We start from the raw sequence: 15,108 nt of genomic DNA, 5'->3' as shown, positions 1-15,108 counted from the left end.
CTAACAAGACGGCGGTTCTTTGAGTTAAATTATTCCCCTTCCTCCCACCACATTGCAATGGTTTGTTCTGGGATTCATGATGGAGCTTATTTTAATGCTCTGAACCTGTGCTAGTGGTTTTCCCTGGACTTATTTGCATGTGACCCAGATAGTGTGTTTGGACCTTCACTCTAAGGTGTCCCCATGGATTGGTTACCTCCCTTGTTTTATTTTGAACTTAAAAAGCCACACTTTCCTCTCACCAGAAGCTAATTACCTAGATAATTGATTGGATTTTCTAAATTCCCCCCAAATGTGCAATATCCTCTAGATTTGGCCCAAATTTCCGAATTGTGCTTGGAGACAGAGCTGGCGTTCTCACAGAGAGGAGTGTTGCGGAGGTGGCCCTTCCCAGGCCAGAGGTGCAGGGACACCGCCACTGGGGCCACCAGGGCCAGCCCCAGCACAGAGCTGAAGGGTGCTCAGGCCTACCTGGGCTGATCTCAAAGAGGTGCTTTCCCGGGTCCTCAGGGCCAGGAAGAAGTTCAGTCACCTGGGTCCCTTGTAGAGAAATAAAGCCCTAAATAGAGAGACAAACACAAACACATGAGATGGCTGGGAAAGGGCTTCTGTGGTCAAGGCTCTGGGGAGCAGAGGGTGGAGCTGCGGGTCAGAGTCCCAGCCCTCCAGGACCTGGATGGGCAGGCTGGGTGCCGGGAGGAGCACAGGCCTCCTCTCCATGGCAGGGACCGAGCACAGATGAGGCCTTGCATGGGGTCCCCGCTCGAGTGGGCCGACACTACCTTCTGACACCCTCGGAGGAGCTCTGCCCACAGAGGACTGCCCAGGGTTGTCACTCTCCTGGTTAAGGCATGGTAAGCCCAAGTCAGGAGCAGGGAGGAAGGCTCCATTATTGGAGCAGGGGCGGGGGGTGGGGTGGGTGGGAAATGTGCCCATTTGCAGGCTTTCTGGGGCAGGAGAGTCAGGGAGAGGAAGGTTTCTTGTATGTAATTGTCCAGGCGGTGACATGGAGGAAAGGATGCACAGATCTGTGTGAGCCCAGTTTTGCCCCCTCCTGGCTGGGTGAGATTTCATTTATTTACCTGTTATGTGGGAGTGAGCTACCACGAAGAAGTTACCATACCTACAGTCTAACTGCCTGGGTTCAAATCCTGGCTCACCTACTTACTGGCTGTGTGACCTCAGGCAAAGTATTTAACCTCTCTGTGCAACTACCCAATTTCCTTATCTGTGAAATAGGAATAATAATAGTCCTTTGCGGGGGGGGGGGCTGTTGTGAGCATTAAGTGAATTAGTACTTGGGAAGCCCTCAGAGCAGTACCTGCATAGTGAAAGCTGTTTATTTGCTAAATAAACCCCAGCTATTACTGTGTGTCAGGGCTCCACACTGGGTGGAGGAACAGCATCCCTGCATCTGCGCTTGCCCAGGTGACTGGCGCGGTCCCCTGCTGTATCCACATGGTTGCCTCCAGTCCCCACCCCCATGTGTACTCATGGAGCTCTCTTCTTTCCACTCCCATCTTTTCCAGGCAATTCCTGGCTTTCAAGGTGACTGGAGGCTCCACGTGGCTGCTGGAGTCTTGTGCTGCACGGACACATGGAGATGCCTTTTCTCATTTAAGCACCGTAAAGGCAGAACGGCGTCTTTACCTACAGATGCATGCTTTAGAGAAATTATAGCAATAAACCAGAGAACCAGATGGTAATCGTTGTAACTGAACTAACGGTTTCTTTCTAGGGAACCTAGGGCTAGTGGGAATAAATCAGGGCTGCAACCCCAGGACGGGGAAACGTGTTCATTACAGGATGTGGAAACGTGTTCATTACAGGATGTGGATGAGATCCATCACCGGCTAACGGGAAGGGTCTCTGGTGTTTGCTGTTTCAGTAACTGTCTCTGAGTACTTCTGAGCACTTTGGGTTTTTTTTCCCTCTATGCCTCAATATCTGTCATCCATAAAATGGGAGTAACAATATTGACATTGACATTACTTTCTACTCCAGCTAAATGGAAAAGCAGTAATAACCCTTGTTTACAGAGCTTTTACTATACTCCTGGCTCTTTGTCTAAACTATTGGATTTAATCTTTCTAGAGGCCCCACAGGGGCAAGTACTACTATTCCTATCATCTTGGACAAGCAGATGGAGGTCAGAGAGGTGAAGCAACCAGCCTCCTTGTCCCACTGCTGGCAAGGGCAAGCTGGGATGTGCACTCCGGGGGTGTCTGATGATGGAGCACTTTCCCTCCTATATCTGTGACAGCAGTTGCTGGCTGACTGTGTGCAAGAAGCTGCCCTGGAGAGCCAGGCTGTGCCTTTGGGACCCATTGCTCATCACTCACTCAGAAGAATCCCAGTGTGGCCCCCATTACTGCAAGGGGCCCTCAGAACTGGCTTTTGATCACCCAGATCCCTCCTGCTTCCCATGGGTTAAGAGCACGGCTTTGACCCCAGCATTTTGCTCAGGCACTTGGGGGTGGAGGGCTGGGAGGGGGGAAGAAAAGGGGAGGGGAGAGGAAGGGGCAGGAGAGCAGAGGGAGTCTGCTTTCCCGTTTCCGGTATGTCATTTGTTAAGGCTGTGATGAAAGACACGTAGGAGTCAGTATGAAGCATCCAGCTGAAACCCTGGGGCTAGGTCTCAACCTTGAGAGGGCATGAGAGTCACCCCAGGGCTTTGTTAAAACACAGAGTACCAAGTTTGGTGGTCTTGCAGTAAATGTTTAACAACAGGTTCTCCAAAAAAAATAAGGCAAGCTGATTTGTAGTGTTTGCCAACTTCTGTGATATAAATACCCTCCATGGCTGATTTCATGTCGTCATTGAATGTGGCACTGGGAAGTAATGCACCGCAGTGTTCCTGCCACATGGATACTATAGGGGTCAACAGGCTCTAGAGTATAGATAGTAGTAAATGAAATCAATTAGGGGGTGATACATTTTGAGGACTGATTATCTTTATTTTTTTAATGTATTTTATTGAAGTATAGTTGATTTACAATATTGTGTTAGTTTCAGGTGTTCAGTAAAGTGATTCAGTTATATATATATGTGTGTGTTTATATACATATTCTTTCTCATATTATTTTCCATTATGGTTTATGACAAGATATTGAATATAGTTCCCTGTGCTATACAGTAGGACCTTGTTGTTTATCCATTAATTACCTTTGTTTTTAATATAATTTATTTAATTGTAGGTCTGTATGATTTAATTTCTAATAATGGAAATGTTTAGCAACTGGCTGGTAAGCATAGCACTAACAGAACTACCCCTGGGGTTTCTGACTCTATAGGTCTGGAGAAAGAAGGAGAATCTGGGGATTTTTCTGCTGGTCCAGTGGTTAGGACTTGGCACTTTCACTGCCGTGACCCGGGGTTCAATCCCTGGTTGGGGAACTAAGATCCCACAAGCGGTGCAACGTGGCCGGAAAAAAAAAAAAAAAAAAAGTGAAACAAAAAAAGGAGAATCTGCATTTCTGGGCCTCCCTGGTGGCGCAAGTGGTTGAGAGTCCGCCTGCCGATGCAGGGGATACGGGTTCGTGCCCCGGTCTGGGAGGATCCCATATGCCGCGGAGCGGCTGGGCCCGTGAGCCATGGCCGCTGAGCCTGCGCGTCCGGAGCCTGCGCGTCCGGAGCCTGTGCTCCGCAACGGGGGAGGCCACAACAGTGAGAGGCCCGCATACCGCAAAAAAAAAAAAAAAAAAAAGGAGAATCTGCATTTCTAACCAGCTTTCTGATGCTGCTGGCCCCCAGGGATACACTTTGACAACAACTCTCTAGGGGCACTTAGAGTAAGTAGCCAAAGGAAGGTGCCTTTTCCATAAGCTTACTCAGCACATCAGTTTCCTCAAGTGTAAAATAAGGATAATAACAGTATCTACCTCATGAGGCTGTTGTGAGGGTTAAAATGATGCGATATTTTCCTGCTGGCCTTGGAGAGCCAGGTTTTGGTTGAGCTGCTGTGCCTTGGACACATGCAGTTCCGAAGGACAAGGAGTACCTCCAGCCACTCAGGTCATGCCCTGGACTAGGGGGTCCAGGATTTCCCTGAGGAGCCCAAAGTGAGCGTTAGCACTTTGGAGGGGGTGGCTGGTCTCCTTCCTGCTGGGCCTGGGAAGGGGCCAGACATGCCATTTGCACCTATAACTGCACAGATGGGCAGCTGGGTGCAGAAAGAGATCGTGCAAACTCCAGTCACAGGAGAGCTTCCCACAAAGGTTAGTCCCCTCTCCCCGTCCCCCTGCGTCTGAGCTTATGTGCATTTGCTCTGCTTTGCTATTTACTCAGCCTGCATATCCAGGTTTGTCCTGAGAGGCTGCCAATGACTTCATTCATTCATCTCTAGTTTCACACCAGGGCAAGTCCACTGGTGTAAGGGAGTAACGGTCAAAGGATGTGCTATTCTGTCTCTGTGTAACCGAGCTCCAGTCCAGGCCTGCTGCTGGCTCACCATAGCTCCTTCCCCAACCCTTATGAATGTATCAGCTTGAGAGGATCCGTGGGTAGCCAGTGGAGGCCCCAGACAAAAGCTCCAGAAACTCCTTCTCTCAGAGAGCAACTTTGGGAGAGAGTATATTTCTTATATTAGTGTCAGCTTAGATGGTTTATTCAAAATCCATCATTTCTACAGCATAATAAATACAAACTCCAGGAACACTGCAGGTGGAGGGGAAGCAGCCCAGTGATCAGCCTTGCTCCCTCTCATTTGTCTAAACCCAGCAATGGGGCACCTAGGATGTGGTACAACCTTCAGGGACTGGTGAAGATGCTCAGAATTCAGAAAGCTTCCTATGTCAGATTCTGAATGTCTTAGTTATCTATTGCAACATAACAAATTACCCTAAATCTTGGTAGTTAAAAACAACAATAAACCTTTATTCTCTTACAGGGTTTCTGTAGACCAGGAAATTTGGAATGGCTTAGCTGGGTGTTTCTAGCTTGGGGTCTTTTATGAAATGATAGTCAAGACATTGGGTGGAACTACAGACATCTGAAAACCTGACTGAGGCCAGAGGATATGGTGACTCCCTCAATGGAAGATGTAAAAAAAAGTCTCAAATCTACATTCTAGAGATGAAAAGTACAATGTGCAAATAAAAAATACAATGAATGGGATTAACAGCAGATTCAATGTTGCCGATGAAAAGACTAGAGAACTTGAAAATATAGCCATAGAAACTACTCAAAATGAAACAAAGAGAAAAGAGAAGTAAAAACAATGAACAGAGCATCAGTGAGATGTGGGATAACTTCAAGCAGTGTAATTTACATGTAATTCAAGTCTCTGGAAAAGGAGGGGGTAACTGAAAAATATTTGTGAAGAAATTATAGCTGAAACTTTTCCAAATTTATGAACAGTATAAACCCACAGATCCAAGAAGTGCAATGAGCCCCAAGCATAAGAAACATAAAGAAAAGTAAGTATATGAAGGCATAATCAAATGGCTCAAACCCAGTCATGAAAAGAAACTCTTAAAAGCAGCCAGAAGTAAATGATACAATATATACAGAGGAGCAAATGTGAGGATGACAGCAAATTTCTTATCAGAAACAATGTAAGTTAAGAAATCAGTGGAACAACATCTTTAAAGGTATTGAAAGGAAAATCTGTCAACCTCGTATTCTGAATCCAGTAAAAGTATCCCTCAAAAATAAAGGCTAAGTAAAGACCTTTTAAGATACACAAAACAAAGAGGAAATAATGCATCATTAGCAGACTCATACTGCAAGAATTGTTAAAGACAATTAGGCAGAAAGAAAATGATATTAGACAGAAAAAAGGAAAGGAATGAAGATTAATGGAGCAATAAAGTAGATGATTATAGTAAAAAAAAGTTCATTATCTATTTATCAATAATTGAGAAAACAAGTAGACAAAAAAAACAGTAAGGATATAAATGACCTGGAAAAACACTATCAACCAATTTGATCTAATTGCTGCCTTCCTCAACAGTAGAATACACGTGTTTTCAAATGTCCATGAAACTTTTACTAAGATGGCCATAAACAAGTCTTAAAAAATGGAAAAAAATTCAAATACAACATATGTTCTCTGACCACAATGGAATTAAGTTAGAAATCAATAACAGAAAAATTTCTGGAAAATCCTGAAATATTTGGAAACCAATTAATGCATTTCTAAATAACCCATACATCAAAGAAAAAAATCAAAAAGGAAAATTAGAAAGTGCTTTGAACTGGATGAAAATGAAAACACAACATATAAAATTTTTTACATGCCTCTAGAGGAGTAGTTAGGGGGTAAATTATAGCACTAAATGTTGATATCAGAAAAGAAGAAAGGCTTCAATCAATGACCTCAGCTTCTACCTTAAGAAATAACACAAAGAAGAGCAAATTAAACCCAATGTAAAAAAATGAAAAAATAAAGATCAGAGTGGCTATAAATAAAATGAAAAATAAAAAAATAATAAAGCCAATGAAACTAAAAGCTAGTTCTTTGAGAAGATCAATAAAATTGATGTCTCTAGCAAGACTAATCAGGAAAAAGAGAGAAGATAAATTGTCAATATCTGGAATTAGAGAGGTGACCTCACTACAGATTCTTCAGATATTAAAAAGATAATAAGGTAATGTTAAGAAAAAACATTATGTTAATAAATTTGGAAATTTAGATGAAGTGGATAAAAGAAGACACAAACTACTGAAGCTCAGTCAAGAAGAAATAGTTAAATAGCCCTATATCTAGTAAAGAAATGGAATTTGGGGGCTTCCCTGGTGGCACAGTGGTTGAGAATCTGCCTGCTAATGCAGGGGACATGGGTTCGAGCCCTGGTCTGGGAGGATCCCACATGCCATGGAGCAACTGGGCCCGTGAGCCACAACTACTGAGCCTGCGCGTCTGGAGCCTGTGCTCCGCAACAAGAGAGGCCGCGACAGTGAGAGGCCCACGCACTGCAATGAAGAGTGGCCCCCGCTTGCCACAACTGGAGAAAGCCCTGGCACAGAAACGAAGACCCAACACAGCAAAAATAAATATAAATAAAAAGAAATGGAATTTGTAGCTAAAAACCTTCCCACAAGGAAAACTCCAAACTCAGATGATTTCACTGGTGAATTCTACCAAATATTTAAGGAAGAAATAACACCAATACTACACAAACTCTTTTTGAAAACTGAAAAAAAGGCATGGTTTCCAGTGCATTTTATGAGGCCAACATTACTGTGATGTAGAACAGCTGAAGACATTATAAGAAAAGGACACTGTAAACCCATATCGCTCAGGGACAAAAATTCTCAACAAAATTTTAGCAAATCAAATTCAACAATATATAGAAAGGAAAATAATGACCAACTGGGGTTTATCCCAAGTATGCAAAGTTGGTTTAACAAACCAAAATCAATCAATGTAATTCACCATATTTATAAACTAGAAAAGAGAAAAGATCATCTCGATAGATGCACAGAAAGAAAGCATTTGACAAAATTCAACATCTGTTCCTGATAAAAATTCTCAACAAACTAGAATAAAAGAGAACTTCCTCAACCTGATAAAGGGTATCTCTGAAAAACGAAAAGCTAATATCATACTAAAAGCTTTTCCCCTAAGACCAATATCAAAACAATGATGTTTATTCTTATTTCTATTAAATATTGTACAAGCCCCAGCTGTTGTTACAAGGTGAGAAAAAGAAATAAAATTTGTTCAAATTGGAAAGGAAGAAGTGAAAGTGTTTCCACAAACAACATAATTGTCTATGTAGAAAATCTGATGAAACTTTACAAAAAAAAAAGCTACTAGAATTAATAAATGATTTTGGCAAGGTTTCAGGATATAACATAAATGCACAAAATTAAGTAGTATCTCTCTCTATTAGCAATGAACAATTGGAAATAGAAAATCAAAACCATTTTACTTGCACCCCAAAATATTAAATACTTGGGGATAAATATGATGAAAGATCTTCAAGATCTGTGCACTGAGAACTATAAATCATTGCTGGGAGAATTGAAAGAAGATATAACCAACTGGAGAGATATACTGTGTTCACTGGCCAGAGGACTTACTATTGTTAAGACGTCATTTCTCCCCAAATTGGCCTAAAGATTCAAAGCAATCCCAATCAGAATCCCAGTAGTGTTTTATAGAATGTGACCAGCTGATTCTAAAATTCATATAGAAATATAAAGGACCTACAACAGTCAGACAACTTTGAAACAGAATAACAAAGTTGGAGATCTAATACTTCTGGATTTCAGGACTTATTATAAAGCTATAGTAATCAAAACATTGTAATATTGGCATTAAGATAGACAAAGAAGTTAATAAAACAGAATAGAAGGTTCAGAAACAAACAAACAAACAAATGGATTTTTGACAAAGGTTCAAAGGCAATTCAGTGGAGTATGGATAGCAGGATGGTATTTTCAGTAAATGGTGGTGGAACAATTTTATATTCTTGTGTAAAAAAATGAACTTTGATCCATGCCTGACATCACATATAAAAATATACTCAAAATAAATCATATACCTAAAAGTAAAATCATAAGACAATAAAACTTCTGGTAGAAAACCTTTATGATTTTGGTTAGGCAAAGACTTCTTAAATACAACATCAGAAGCACAATTAACTAAAATTTGACCTATTTAAATAAAAAAAACCCTGCTCTTTGAAATATATGATTAAGAGAAAATATGAGTTGTACACTGGAAGAAAATATCTGAAAATCATATATCTGGTAAAGGACTTGTACCCCAAATACACAAAGCACTCTCAAAATATAATAGTAAGGAAACAAACAATCCAATTTAATAAATAGGCAAAAGATTTGAACAGATACTTTATTATATCTGTAATATAGATAGATGTAGGAATGGCAAATAAGCTCATGGAAAGATCCTCCACATCATCAGTCATTAGGGGAATGCAAATTAAAACCACAGTGTGGCATCACTACATATCTACTAGAATAGATAAGATTTAAGACTGACCATAGCAAGTGTTGGTGTGAGCATGGAGGACCTAGAACTCTCATACACTGCTGGTAGGAATGTAAAATGGTACAAACAATTTAGAAAACAGTTTAGCAGTCTCTAAAACTGTTAAAATATACCTAGGATTTGATCCAGCCATTCCTCTTCTAGGTATTTACCTAAGAGAAATGAAAGCATATGTCCATACAGAGATTTGGACTTCATTTTTAATATCCCCAAACTGGACACAACCCAAATGGCCATCAACAAGTGAACGGATAAACAAACTGTGGCACAGCCATACAATGGGATACTACTCAGCAATAAGAATGAATACAAATGCATGCTACAACATGGGTGAATCTCTAAATCATTATACTAAGTGAAAGAAACCAGAGTATGCTCTGTATTACTCTGTTTACATAGAATTCCAGAAAATGCATGCTAAGCACACTGGTGATTGCCTGGGGTCAGGGGTCAGGAGGGGCAGAAGATGGAGGAGGGATTACAAAAGGATACAAGGGAACTTTGGGGGGTAATAGATACATCTTGATTGTGGTTATGGTTGCACAGGTGTACACATGTATTTATCAAATTGTACATGTTAAATATGTGGAGTTTACTGATGATAATTATACCTCAATAAAGCTGTTATGAAACACTGACACTTGATTCAGTTATTGGAAAAGTTTTAAGTACATGTATTAGTTTCCTAACAGAGCACCACAAATTTAGTGGCTTAAAACAACAAAAACTTATTTTTTTACAGTTCTGGAGGTCAGAAGTCTGAAATGGGCCTTACCAGGCTACAGCCTTCTGGAGGCTCCAGGGGAGGATCTTGTTTCCCTGCTTTTTGCAGCTTCTAGGGGGTGCCTGCATTCTTTGGCTCTTGGCCCCTTCCTCTATCTTCCCAGCAGCAATGCATCTTGAAATTGCTCTCAGACTCTGACCTCCTTCCTCTCCTGTCTCCTTTTCCACTATAAAAGACCCTTGTGATTACCCTGGATCCATATGGGTAATCCAGGATAAATTTTTATGTTAAGGTCAGCTGATTAGCAACCTTGATCCCATCTTCAACCTTAATTCCTCCTTGCCACATAACATTCACATCTTTGGGGAGACATTATTCTGCCTACCACAGGATATTTGGAAAAATGTGGGTATGTGACTCTACTTCTTCAAATGTAAATTTCATGAAATCTCAATATAGACCAAGTATTTCTGATGAAAGCTTAGTGTCCAAATTGAGATATGCTCTAAGTGGATTCCAAAGACATCATGTAAAAAAAGAATGCAAAAATCTCATTAATAATTTTATGTTGCTTACATAGTGAAATGATAATTTTTGGATATGTTGGGTTAAGTAAAATGTATTATGAAAATAAAAGACAAAGAACCCAGTACAAAAATGGGTAAAGGGTATTAATAAGAAATTAATAGAAGAAATACACATGGTCAATAAACATCATAAGATTCTTAATTTAAAATGACTACTGGGGAGGAGGGACAAATTAAGAGTATGGAATTAACAGATACACACTACTATACATAAAATAGATAAGCAACAAGGATTTATTGTTTAGCACAAGGAATTATATTCAGTATCTGGTAATAATCCATAATGGAATATAATCTATAAAAAAAAAACGGAATCACTTGCTGTACACCTGAAACTAATTCAATATATTATAAATCAACTATATGTCAATAAAAAGTAATAAAATAAAATGACTGCTAATATCTAATATTGGGGAAAGCAAGAGAAATGGGCATTCTCAGACATTTTTGATGGGATAGTAATTTGATAAAGTCTTTTTGAAAGCAATTTTGTAATGTCTAAGATAATTTGAAAATGAAATATCCTTTAACCTAGTATTGAATTTTGAGAATTTGTTCCAAGGAAAGACAAACACACAAGGATGTATGTATAACGATGCTCACTGTAGCATTTTCCTTACCACAAAAAGTGGAAACAACTTACTTGTCCATCAGTGGGGGAGTGGTTAAATAATTCTGGTATAGCCATATCAGAATGAGGTAAATAAAAAAGGCTTCTAAGCAAAATTGTTAAATTAAAAAAAATAAGTGCTAGAAAAATAATTCAGTACTTTCCCATCTCAATTTCTGTTTCTGCCCTCTCTCAAGAACCCACGAGTAACGTGTAAATATACAGAAATGGCACAGAAAACTCACACGTTGGGAGGGAGTGCTGGGAATGGTGAGGCAGCTTTTATGTTTTGCCCTGTAATGTTTGCATCAAAATAAGAAAATTTAATGTAAAAGTACAGAAGAAAAAATAAAAGAGTAGTCAGATAATTCATGGGGTGAAGTCCATGCCTGAGTAATGGGCTGTTGTCATCTTTCCACCGTCACTCCCTGGCTGAATGCTCCCCCATGTAATGTGTCAAGGGCCAGGCCAGCCTGCCCAGCTTCTCTGCAGCCTGGAACGTCCATCTATTATTCCCAGGCAAAGGACAGTGATTTCCCCTCCCTCTCCTTTCTGCAAACATCTGGATTGGCAGGCCTCTCAACTTCCCTTGGACTAAAATCTAGTGACAATTCCTCTCCAAGTCCTCTAACCAGAGCACACAAGCCCCTGCCCACCCCAGGAGGCTGCCATAGCTTGTTTGGCAAAGAATGATCTCTCTTGGGAACAGTTCCCAGGGCACCGGATCGTCTGGGAGCCTCAGCTCAGTCCAGGGGAATGAATGAGAGTAACAACAGCAACAATGACAAAGATTTCTTTTCACCTGTCTCTATTCAGTTGTCTCATGCCCAGAGCTTACCCTAGTCATGAAAAGATAAACATCAATTACACTTTAAATCTGAGAGGATGTGGGACAGTTATGGACACCTCACAGGTGTTAGCTTCAGACAGACCTGGTTTCATCCTGACACTACTGCTTATTGACATTAAGTGCTTGGATGGGTTCTCTTCTCCTAGCGTCAGTTTCCCTCTCTGTTCAATGGGGTTCTCTGGGAACCAAATGGGATAGAGTGAGCAGAGGGCCTGGAATGGAGCTGGGCTGTAGCAGATACCGAAGAAGGCAGCATGGTGGAGGCGTCACTAGTGAAAGCTTACAACTATGGCTCAGACTGGGCCTCCAATGCCTGTGCAACAAGGCGAGCTTCAATTTCCTCCTCTGTAATGTGATGTGTTTTGAGGCTTTCGTGATCCAATGTCTCCACAGCACCAGGTTGGGTGCCTGGCGAGAGTAGTGCTATTGTTGTGATTTGTGAGTTATTACATAGCCAAGGAATAGAGTCTGCTTATAACCATTTTACAGGAGTTGGAATACATATAAACAGTTAAAAACAGTTATAGGGGTTCGTAATTATTGTGACATTGACACTTAATGTGGGACTCAAGCAGGTCCAGGGCTGATGCATGGTTTTATTATCTGTACAATGAGCTCATTAACCTCTGTTCTTTTTTCCTCACTGGGCTGCCTGAGCTGGTGCTCTGTAAAGCGCTAAAGGCTGAATGAATATGAGTACTTGTCATAATTATTATTTTAAAACCATTTTGGCCGCTATACCTGTTCATTTGGTTTGTCTCTAGGAACAATCCCTCCTCCAATAACACCATCACTTGTGCCACAAAATAAGGTATGGTGTAGATCCAGGAGTCCCAGGATGGTGAAGGACTGGGCTCCTCCTTCATAGTTTGCGGTGACAATCCTGGTGGGACCTCCTGCAGGGGCCAGGGTGTCTGTCCTTCTACCACTGGTCTGGGTTTTGGGCTTCCTGATCGTTCTGTGAACTTCACACTCTAATCCAGCTCTCTCTCCTACCTGATCAAAGCTGGCTCTCCAGGAAGTCTTCATTTTTCATCTTGTCTAGAGGGAGACTGTCTGAAGAACCAACTTCTGAAATGCTTCTTAACAAGTGACATGATAAGATTTTCCACTGGCAGCATCTTGGAAAATTGCACACATTTTAAAAAGCAATCACTCAGGGTTCTTTATCTCCTATTATTCTGATTGTGGCCTCAGATCAATTTTAAAAAGCTTTAGCCTCTGACACCCAACCAAGAACTGAATCACTCCAAATTTTAAATAACGCAGATCAGGATGAAGTTCAGTGCCAAGCTGGGAAACATCCTCCTCCTTCCTTATCATACAAGCCTTTAACCATGGTCCATTACTGTCCAAAATGTAGATATTTAAAAAGGCAACCTAAAAGTTGGAGACAAATTGCTTCTTGGTTCGGACACCTTCCCTCCCTAAGGAGTGGAGATGAGTCACTACTCTGGCCTCATTCTCTTTTTTTTTTTTTTTTTTGCTTTATAACAAATTTAATCAATTATACATACACAGGGGATATGGCCTCATTCTTTGCTCAGGACTTCATCCTGAAGATTCTCCCAACCGATTCCAGCCTGAGGCTGCCTCCTGTGCACTCCAAAGCACTTGGTGTGCTCCACCCGTCTCCGCACCCCGCTTCACCACCATGTCGGGGCTACACCTGGTCTCCCGATAGAATCTGTCAGCCCGTGAGGGGTGCCCCTCGGGGCAGAGTGTTGGAGGGACAGCACTGTGCTTGGCAGAAAGCAGGGGCTTTGGGGTCTGAGCACCAGCTCCCTGCACCTTCCTGAACCACCCCAGATGGCCACAGGCCCTGAAGCCCTCACCGGGAAGGCCACCCAGCCTAGGGCCTGAGCCCACACAAGTCTAGCTGGGATCAAGGGTGAGCCTGGGACCCAGAGCCTGGGGCAGACTTGCGGCACTAAGCCTGGGGTCTGGGCAGAGCACTCAGCAACCCTCCAGCCTCAGCCTTAACAGTCTCTCCCAACCTTAGAGGGAACGTCCTCTCCGGGGGGGTGGGTCTTCCTTCAGTGGTCCTGGTTTTCCCTGCAGTTAGTTCTGTGCCACTCCAGGGCTCTGATCTAGGCTCTGCCCCAAATCATGAATGCCTGACTCTCCCTGAGTGATTCCTGAGCCTCCCAGAGGCTATAGGATTGAGGCTGTGCCCATGGTCCCAGTACTGTGAAACCTTGGGCTCCACCCAGGCAAGGGGTCCCAATACCGTCACCCCCCAGGCCCTTGTCATTAATGCCTGTGATCATGTTCATGAGAAAAAGATGCATGCCATGTTACAAAGTGTCTGTGTGAAGCCAGCGCTCACTAGATTTAGTGTCCTAGCCTCTCTGTGTCACTGTGATGGGCCCAGTGCTGGGGTGCCAAGCAGCTTTCTAGGGACACAGAGGAACGAATACTTGTGACCAGTGGACCAGAATGCTTACAAGGGGGGCTTTCTGAACACTCTAGTGGTGACAGGGCTCTGGCCACTGGGACTAGGTGGTATGACTTCATCTACTCCTGGGCCTGGTCCTTTAGAAATGTAACCTCCATCCTTCTCTCCTCCCTCCCTCACTGTGTCAACCTTAGAGGGCACAGAAACAGATGAAGCTGCCACCTTATCCACAGCAGACTTGCCATAGCAAGAGGTAAACTGTTATTTTGTTTAGGTGCTGGGATTTCAGGAATATTTAGCATTGTTTATTTTAACTACTTAGATGTCATTTTATTTTTTTAATAAATTTATTTATTTTTATTTATTTATTTTTGGCTGTGTTGGGTCTGTTGCTGTGCATGGGCTTTCTCTAGTTGCAGTGAGCAGGGGCTACTCTTCGTTGCGGAACGTGGGCTTCTCATTGTGGTGGCTTCTCTTGTTGCGGAGCACGGGCTCTAGGCACGCGGGCTTCAGTAGTTGTGGTGTGTGGGCTCAGTAGTTGTGGCGCATGGGCCCAGTTGCTCCGCGGCATGGGGATCTTCCCGGACCAGGGCTTGAACCCTTGTCCCCTGCACTGGCAGGCAGATTCTTAACCACTGCGCCACCAGGGAAGCCCTAGATGTTATTTTGAGTAAACACATTTCAGATAATTTTGTCCCAGACTGTTCACCTGGCCCAATAAAAAAGTTTAAAAATCATAGTACTGGGACTTCCCTGGTGGCACAGTGGCTAAGAATCCGCCTGCCAGTGCAGGGGACACAGGTTCAAGCCCTGGTCCAGGAAGATCCCACATGCCGCGGAGCAACAAAGCCCATGCACCACAACTACTGAGCCTGCGCTCTAGAGCCTGCAACCCACAACTACTGAAGCCTAAGCACCTAGATCCCGCGCTTGTAACAAGAGAAGCCACCGCAGTGAGAAACCCCTGCACTGCAATG

At 42.6% G+C, this 15,108-nt stretch overlaps 1 protein-coding gene across 3 annotated transcripts in view; it reads right to left on the bottom strand.

The window, feature by feature from the left end:
• Positions 1 to 15,108, bottom strand: part of ARHGAP22 (Rho GTPase activating protein 22) — a 166,423-nt gene that overhangs the window by 114,055 nt on the left and 37,260 nt on the right. For all 3 annotated transcript variants that reach the window (XM_060078687.1, XM_060078768.1, XM_060078845.1), the window contains one exon: positions 472 to 559. In XM_060078687.1, coding sequence (XP_059934670.1) covers positions 472 to 559 — 88 coding nt within the window. The remainder of the gene's footprint in view (positions 1 to 471; positions 560 to 15,108) is intronic.

This window comes from Mesoplodon densirostris, chromosome 1, assembly GCF_025265405.1.
Source record: "Mesoplodon densirostris isolate mMesDen1 chromosome 1, mMesDen1 primary haplotype, whole genome shotgun sequence".
NCBI lineage: Eukaryota > Metazoa > Chordata > Mammalia > Artiodactyla > Ziphiidae > Mesoplodon > Mesoplodon densirostris.
Note: the sequence above shows the minus strand (reverse complement) of the source record. Positions and strands in the feature narration are given on the sequence as shown.